Source organism: Gossypium raimondii, chromosome 12, assembly GCF_025698545.1.
Source record: "Gossypium raimondii isolate GPD5lz chromosome 12, ASM2569854v1, whole genome shotgun sequence".
Classification (NCBI taxonomy): domain Eukaryota; kingdom Viridiplantae; phylum Streptophyta; class Magnoliopsida; order Malvales; family Malvaceae; genus Gossypium; species Gossypium raimondii.
Genome location: NC_068576.1, coordinates 44385730 through 44394444, shown reverse-complemented (window position 1 = coordinate 44394444; position 8715 = coordinate 44385730). Strand labels below are relative to the sequence as shown.

Genomic DNA, 8715 nt, shown 5'->3' with positions numbered 1-8715 from the left:
ATTAATCACTTTTTCGGCTAAACTACTTAACTGAATTCCAATTCATCTATATAATAACTCTGTACACATCATTATTTAATATTTACAAACTCATTTTACGAAAATGGGGTTCCAAAACTGTAATTTTCGACACCATTGGAAATCGAGTCGTTATACGAAAAATTTAAGAGGGGACTGAATTGATATTTTGAAAATTTCTTACAAACTATTCAAAATGAAAATATGAAGAAAGAATAACTTTACATAATGAATTTGTAATGGCAATTGTCTACCTTCACCACCTTATCTTTTTACCACTAAGGATTTTTCAATTCGATGCTAAATTGATACATTTCAAGGAGAAGATACAACTTTTACAACACTATCTTTTTCTTAAGGCATAGATAGAATATTTCCCCATAGCTTTTATGGCTCAATTAAAACCTTGCAAATTTACAATTGATGATATGAAAGAAAGTAAACAAAGAGACCTTTACAAAGTGTGTGTTTACAAAAATAAGCTCTCGTAGAAATAAAAATGAGAGTGATAAAATATCTAACAATAAGTTCCAAGAGATATGTACAAGTGAAAATGAAAGAATAAAAAAATTGAAGCTTTTCTCTTGACTTTTATGCTAGGATGCGTTCAACTCTTATGTCTTGACGTGTCTCTGACTTGTATTTATTCCAAGGAATGAGTTTGTGGACGTTTATGGCTGTTGGGGATAGATTTTAGCCGTTGGAAGCTTTAAATTTGAGTTCAAAAATGGTTCCCGCAATGTCTGTCTCGAGACTTGACTGAAAATAGTTATTATATGACTATTGATAGGCCATGTCTCTAGACATGTAGTTCTTGAAACAAAGTTTTGCTAACTAATTTGTTTCTCGAAATTTTGAAAATCAAAGTGGAAGGATAAATTGGCAAAAAAGCATAATTAAAATTCATTTATAAAGATAACATAATGCAAGGTTCAAAACAATCATACAGTTTAGTCCTACTTGCACGAAGATATCACTAAGAAATCATGCCAAAAAAAAAAAAAATACAAAGACACCAATTATTATCAAGAATTTCTTGTAACCAAGGCATGATCCTAAAATCAAAGAGTTGCATGCTAAGAATAATTCAATAAAGTCGTATGCAATTTCTATTTCTAGTACTCTCCATTACTATATGGTATTCTTAAAACATACAAAATAAGTCATGAAAAGCATAATGACGAATAATATGGATACCAAAAGCTTCTATAATGATACCAAACAAATTTTTGAGAAACAATTCCACTCTTGACAAATAAGTTTGAATAGATTTAAACATGCCCATCTGAAACATTTTAAAGGTTCTACGAAGGGATTGAAGTTTGACAGTAATTATCTTTGTTTAACCTTGAAACTCTTTTTTGAGGATCTGTCATATGTCTAGGGAAGTAGTTGCTCTAAAAATCCGAGCGAAAATATCATTTGTACCTGCTTGTTGAAGAAAGAACAAAGGTCGTGTGTATTTCTTTCTGCTCTTTCGAAGTCTTTGTTGATCATCTGGGGTCATTATACTCACTTTATACCAGCTCCCAAAGTTCTTGAGACATAAACAAAGTCCTTATATCTTGTTGCTCCAAAATTCGTAGTTCTCTCTTTTGAACAAAGGAATAAAAGGCTGGGATGAAGTTGCAGTACCACTGACTATCAGCATTAGGTTTGCCTGAACCACTCACATTGAATTTCTGTTTTATTTCACTCTCTCCCACTTAATCAAACAAACTTAGCTTTGATATCAAAACATATTGATAAAAACAAAGATAAAATATGCTAAAGAAGATAAAAATAAAACTTGGAATGAAAACTAGAAGTGAAGAGAAAGTGAAGTTGAATATTTTTTGATACATGAAAAAGAACTTAACACAACCTTTTATAAGCTGTACAAGTGGCTAAAAAGAAAGAGTAAAACCGAAAGAGCTAAAAATCTGCATAGTGGTGGATATATTATTAACAACACCTGGTTAAAATATAGGAACAAACAGGACTAACAAAAGGCTAATTCCACAGGAGTGAAATACAGAGGTCTGACATATCACACAAAAATGTTTCTAATCCGACTATGGTTGATATCCAAGATTATGGAACGGTAACAAGATTTAAAAATAAAAAAGGCGAGATTCATACAAGTTTTTGTTGAGCTAGAGTCCTTACAAAAACTAGAAAATGCTTTGTGGAAATAGCAGGGGATTTTATGAGACAAATGTTGTTAGGGAAATTTTTAGAATTGAAGGAGTCTTTGATATTGATGCTAGAAAAATTTGGTAAGTATGTCCTAATCACCTTTGGAGTGGACAAAAAGAGAAGGATGTTGAAGACCATGAACTGGTTTGCCAACATTGTTGAATGGTCTAAAGACTACTTGACTGCTAAGGGAGCAACTTGGATTTTTTATTGACTACCTCTGCATGTTTGCAAATCAACAACTCTCCATGAGATTGCGAATTTGTGGCAATACTTTGAAGCTTGAGGATTTCAACTGTGGGAAGATGATAATTTTGATTCATCAGTTTGAAGATGAGTTGAAGTGCAAATAGGGGGGGAAAGCTATTTGGTTAGGGTGATGGAGGCTATTTCGGATTCCGATAATATTGCAACCATCTGCTAGCGATGATTAGTGGTGAATCGAGGGACCTCGAAGGAAAGCGACGAGTTGTTTGAGTCTCGGTTGGAGTTGGTTTAAGGAAAAACTGATCCTCTAGGTGTCAAAAGGCAGACGAGATTAATAATGATTGCTTGGTTAAGCCAAACCAAGAGATCTCAATGGGCATATTGCCCCAACCATTGCAGTAGATTCTTTTAGTCCTAATGTTGGGCTAGGGTTTTAAAATTGAAAAAAAACACCAACCCACCATGTGTAGAATAACTTTAAAGAAATCTACTTTTTGTTAATGGTTTATTAGAAAATATTTATTTATGAAATTGTTAATTTTAATTTTGAATTAATTAAAACATTTGCAAAATAAAATAAAATTTAGAAAGTAATATGCAATCATTCTTTCCCTTTCTTAGCTTAAAAAAATTATTGTTGATATCTATGGCTTAAAATCGTTAGTGTTAAAATTGTTTTGACTATTACTGTTTTTCATTGACGTGTTTGATAAGGAAGATGTTGAAATGAGAAATGAAAAAAAATTAAATCAGGTTATATTTTTCCAGATTTCCTGGATTAATCTTATAATTCCAATTTAAAATAACTTTTAACTTCTTTCCATCCAATTTTAATTTTTTATAAAACACAGTTTGTTGTTGTCTTTGTTTTTTCACCCCGTCATTTCGGTCGCCATTAGAGTTATAAGTTAAGGTGGTGGGATTTTCGGAATCCAATACGGCAAGCATCGCATTCTTGCCAACTAACTGTTGATGCAGAGCCATTTTAATGGCCGAAAGCTTAGATAGCTTGAAATCCATATTTTCAGGTCCCACAAACATTACTTAGAGAAAATAATATTAACAGGGGTCAAATCACGATCTGGCATTCTTTGTAAATCTGAAATAAAAGAAGACCAAAATTTGTAGTCAGGAGGGTACGAATTTATTAAAGCAAGCAAACCGCCTTCCGACTACCTCGCGAATTCCCAAAAAACTTCCCCCTCTTCACTGCACAGCGTTAAAACCTTAGCCATGAAATCCCTCCCCTCCATCTCCATGCACTTTCTAATCTTCCTCTTCTTCTTTCTCCACCCAATACCAACCCTTGGTTCCACCGTCTACGACACCAGCCCCACCGATTACATCCGTACAAGCTGCTCTGCCACCTTGTATCCTGACATTTGCTACACTTCCCTATCTGGTTACGCCAATCCGGTCCAACAAGACCCAGCTCGTCTAGCTCGCATCGCCATTGGTGTCAGCCTCTCCAAGGCCCGTCGCATGGCATCTTATGTCTCTAACCTCACCCGTGAAACAGCCTACGGCGCTGACCCACAAGCCAGCGCCGCCTTACACGACTGTTTTTCCAACATGGACGATGCCGTGGATGAAATCCATGGTTCGTTAAGGCAAATGCGACGGCTGGTAGCCCCGGGTTCGGAGTCTTTCAGGTTCCAAATGGGAAACGTTCAGACGTGGATGAGCGCGGCTTTGACGGACGAAGAGACATGTACAGACGGGTTCGAAGATGTGAGGGAGGGGCCATTGAAAACGGAGGTGTACGAGAGGGCGGTGGAAGTGAAGAAGCTTACGAGCAATGCTTTGGCGTTGGTTAATAGTTATGCAGAAAAGGGTGAGTAAAAAACCCAAAAGAAAAATGTATAATTTCTGATCAACTAAGGAATATTGTTAAAAGCTTTGTTTAAGTTGTTTCGTGAGTGAAATCTAAAAAGCTGTATCTCTTTCGTTTGTAAATGGAGCAAAGTTTACGGAGTTAACTTAGCAGTCCATTTTCTTCTAGTGTTGACTACGTAAACGTGAGCTTTCTTATGTAATTTTTAGGTTTCTTTCGACTACAATCCACTTCTGCTTTTAAATTTTATTACTTTGGCTTATTTATAATTCGGCTCATTTGATTAAGTTTTTCTACTTCAATTTTAGAGAAATCCGTGTAATTTGATATATAAATTTTGATTTGATAGAATTATATATGTTAATTTATATGAAACTTTAAGTTCGATTTAATTAATTTACATATTTAAAGAAATAAATATATCATCTTAATTTTATATTGAATAAATATAATTATTTATGTATGTAATAAATAAATATAAAATGATGTTATATCAATAATTGTATTAATAGTTTGCGAATTAGGTTAAATCAAAATTTCATCTCAAATTTTGAGATTGATAAACTACACCACTAGCCATCCAATTATTAGTAATTTCTTTTTGGTCACCCAACTATGAAAAGGAAGGTGACCAAAATGAAAAAGTATTAAAGTTAGGTGACTAAAATGAGTGTATAATAACAATAAATTAAAGGTGGATGACTAAAATAAAAATGTTTTGTAATGGCAACGCCTAAATGCAATTTTTCTTGGCGACCAAGGGCGTAGCTAGGGGCTGGCAGGGGCCTCGACCCCACATAAAATGAGAAATTTTAAATTAATAAGGGTAAAATCACACTTTGTCCCCCTAAAAATGATAAAATTTTGATTTAATCATTTAAAAATATAGACTATTAAAATGATGAGATTGTATTTTTACTATCGTAAAAATTACAATTTAATTTCAATTCTCCCCTAAAAATATTTTCTAGCTTCGCCCCTGTCAGTGACCAAAATAAAAAACTTATGAAAGTTGGGTGATTAACTATATAGTTTACCCATTAAATTAATATAATAATCTGTTGTCCTTGATTTTAAAAGAATAATAACATATGAATTAAAGTAGAATGGTAGTTTTAGAGCCATTTATTTTACTAAATCACTTTATGCGGAAGTTGAAATTTTGTATACGCAAATGCCATTTGAGGTGAGTCTCTTAGTAGATGTTGGATCAAAATAATTTCATAATAAATTTCAAATTTTATATAATCCATATTTAAGAAACCTAAACAAAGGTATGAACCAAGTCAAATACAAAAATCTGGAAGTCTATAAAAGATCGTCAAACTCATAATGTTATTAGTGAAATCTGTGATAACAGTGGTTGCATAAATTACAATGCTGTAATACATCCCAAATGTGTTTGGTATAGCACAGCTAAGCGGCACCTCATCCAGGAAAAATTTAATAGAGCTTCCACACAATTAATTGCCACTGAAGACAACAAAACCATGTGTTGGTTTATGCTACATAGAAAAATAAAAGGAGAATATATAGTGTTTGACTTAACCGATACTTGTACATACAAGTTTAAGGAAGATTTGTTTTTTTCTTTTCACGGAAAAGATAATGACACGTCTTTATGATATCTAATCTACCTCACACTAGAATTGTCTCGATGAAATTGCTTTGAATGAAGCAATATCATTATCACACGATATCAGAATAATTTCTCCTCCTTTCGGTTAGAATCGACTCGATTAAGTAACAAGTAATAAAAAATAACAGAATAAATTAAGAAATTGAACATACAAATTTAACATAGAAAAACCCCTCCAAAGAGGATAAAAAATTACGGGTAAAGATAATTTTACTATAATGGCAAAAGAACGAAGAGTACAAAAGATGGAGATAAAAAACTAAACCCTGAAAAATAAAAAACTCTCAAAACATAAACACAAAATTCTCTAAATGTGTTATGAGTTTTAATCTCTAATGGGTGTATTTTCTAAGGTTGTAAAAGAACTTATTTATAGGCTAAATTAGTAAGTCAAATAAACTATGCTAATAAATGCTAAATATATTATACTAATAAATACTAAATCTTTTAAAAATAAAATATATTTTGTTTAACTTGCCTTGCAAGCAATCTCTTAGAATTTGGGTCACACAACTCTAACAATCTCTACCTTGACACGAATTTTTACAACGCCATCTTTGCCAAAGCCCGTCACGGGCCTATCTTGAACTATGCAGGGAATTAACTGAGTCAAATCTGTGCTTAGAATCTGGAAGACTTCTAGCCTTCGACTTGTGCACTGCCAAATCAAAAGTAACCCGGGTCTGATTTTCACGAACAAAGAACCCTAACTTTTCAAAACCTGCACCCAAAAGAGAACCTCTCTTCAACGAAACAATCATACCCTTCTCCTCCTATGACCAAGTTGCCTCCGCTCCAAACGAGTTGACTTCGACTCCGTAACAGACGAGGGACGTCTGATTTCACCGGTCACTGTAGAACCTTCTAGAATATAAAGACTGTCAGTTCTTTTAAATTTTAACAAAACGAGAGCTCCACGAGATACTTTAATGTCGCTCGACTCGATGTTGATTCTGAATCCTTTCAAGTCTAAAATACTCAAGGAGATGAGATTCTTTCATAAATCAGGTACATACCTGACATCTGAAAGTGTCCTAATCGTCCCATCATGTATCCTAATTTTAACAGTACCAATACCAATTACCTTACTAGATGAATCGTTTCCCATGCGCACAACTCCACCTTCAACCGAACTGTATGTGGAGAACCATTCTCTATTGGGACACATGTGGAAAGAACATCCCGAATCTAATATCCACTCGGACGTGAGCTTGGAGTTATCGCTCGTTGACACTAACAAGAAATCATCACTGCTTTCATAGGCCAAATAGCACCAGCTACATCGGCCAAATTATGTGACCTAACTTTTTTATAATAGCGACACCTTTTGTCTCGTTTCTTTGATGCTACCAAAACGGAAGCTTGCCTATCTGCCTTGCTATCCAAACCAAAATCATTGTCGAGTTTGTCTCTACTCAAAAAATGACCATTCACATCTTCAAACGAGAGTTTGTCTCTGCCATAAATCAGGGTCTCCTTGAAAGACTTGTATGAAGGGGGTAAATAGTACAACAATAGCATAGTTTGATCTTCATCGTCAATATGAACCTAAACGTTCTTTAAATAATTTAATAGAGTAATGAATTGTCTAATGTGATCTCTAAGAAGCTCTTTTCGTTCATGCGAAACGTAAATAGACGTTGTTTCAACACTAAACGGTTATCCAGAGACTTAGTCGCAGAAAGAGTTTCTAACTTTTTCCACAAGGCAGATGAGGTCTTCTCCATCAATACCTCCCGCAATACCGTATTCGTGAGGCACAACTAGATTGTAGAAAATGACTTTTCATCAAGCTCTTCCCATTCTATTTGATTTAGATTCTTAGGCTTTTTCCCGGTAACAACCTTTTTCAATCTGGTTTGAACTAGAATTGCCATCATCTGAACTTGCCACAGATTGAAATTTGTCTCACCATCGAACTTCTCAATTTCAAACCTTGTTGTTGCCATATCTGAACGGGCTGATCTTTGAAAATTAAACTAACTCTGATACCACTTGTTAGGATCGATCTGCTTAAGCAACGAGTAACAAAAAATAGAGGAATAAATTGAGAAATTGAACACACAAATTTAATGTGGAAAAACCCCTTCAAAAAGAATAAAAAACCACGGGTAAAGATGATTTTACTATAATGTCAAAAGAACAAAGGGTACAAAAGATGGAGATAAAAAATTAAACCCCGAAAAATCCAAAAAACAAAGAACCCTCAAAACGTAAACACAAAATTCTCTAAATGTGTTATGAGTTCTAGTCTCTAATGGGTGTATTTTTTAAGGTTGTAAAAGAACCTATTTATAGGCTAAATTAGTAAGTCAAATAAACTATGCTAATAAATGCTAAATATATTATACTAATAAATACTAAATCTTTTAGAAAGAATATATATTTTGTTTAACTTAACTTGCAAGCAATCTCTTAGAATTTGGTTCACACAACTCTAACACTTTGTTCATTCATTCTTTTTATTCTTTGATATTTCTTGCTTCATTGTGTCCTAAGAATCTTGTAGTCATGTTGATTAATTACTCCATACTCACAAGTGCAAAAATACTCCAAACCTTCTCTCTCTCTCTCTCTATTTATCCAATGCAATAACAAACTCTTGAAAAAAGGATCACCAAAATCCACGACAAGACACTAGAAGATCACACTCCAAGGACCAAATGAACCCAAAAAGGCATTGCATAAGTTCAGTATCACAATTCGCGTAGCAAAAATGCACAACCTACTTAAAAAATAGAACCAACAATAGAACCTACTTAAAAAATAGAACCTGCTTAAAAAAGTCGTGGAGCACACGCACTACCGTATAAATTTGCACCAAACAATAGAACCTGCT

The 8715-nt window shown here is 33.9% G+C and overlaps 1 protein-coding gene and 1 long non-coding RNA gene across 2 annotated transcripts; one reads left to right on the top strand and one right to left on the bottom strand.

The window, feature by feature from the left end:
- Positions 1–447: 447 nt before the first annotated feature.
- On the bottom strand, positions 448–2791 carry LOC128035407 (uncharacterized). Its single transcript, XR_008191878.1, has 2 exons — positions 1447–2791; positions 448–777 (listed from the first exon to the last, which is right to left on the bottom strand). It is a non-coding gene; the product is annotated as an uncharacterized LOC128035407 (long non-coding RNA).
- Positions 2792–3498: 707 nt separating this feature from the next.
- Positions 3499–4486, top strand: LOC105764369 (21 kDa protein). The gene has a single exon (XM_012582907.2). It carries the CDS (start codon positions 3637–3639, stop codon positions 4243–4245), a length of 609 nt encoding a protein of 202 aa, XP_012438361.1. The 5' UTR covers positions 3499–3636; the 3' UTR covers positions 4246–4486.
- Positions 4487–8715: the final 4229 nt, after the last annotated feature.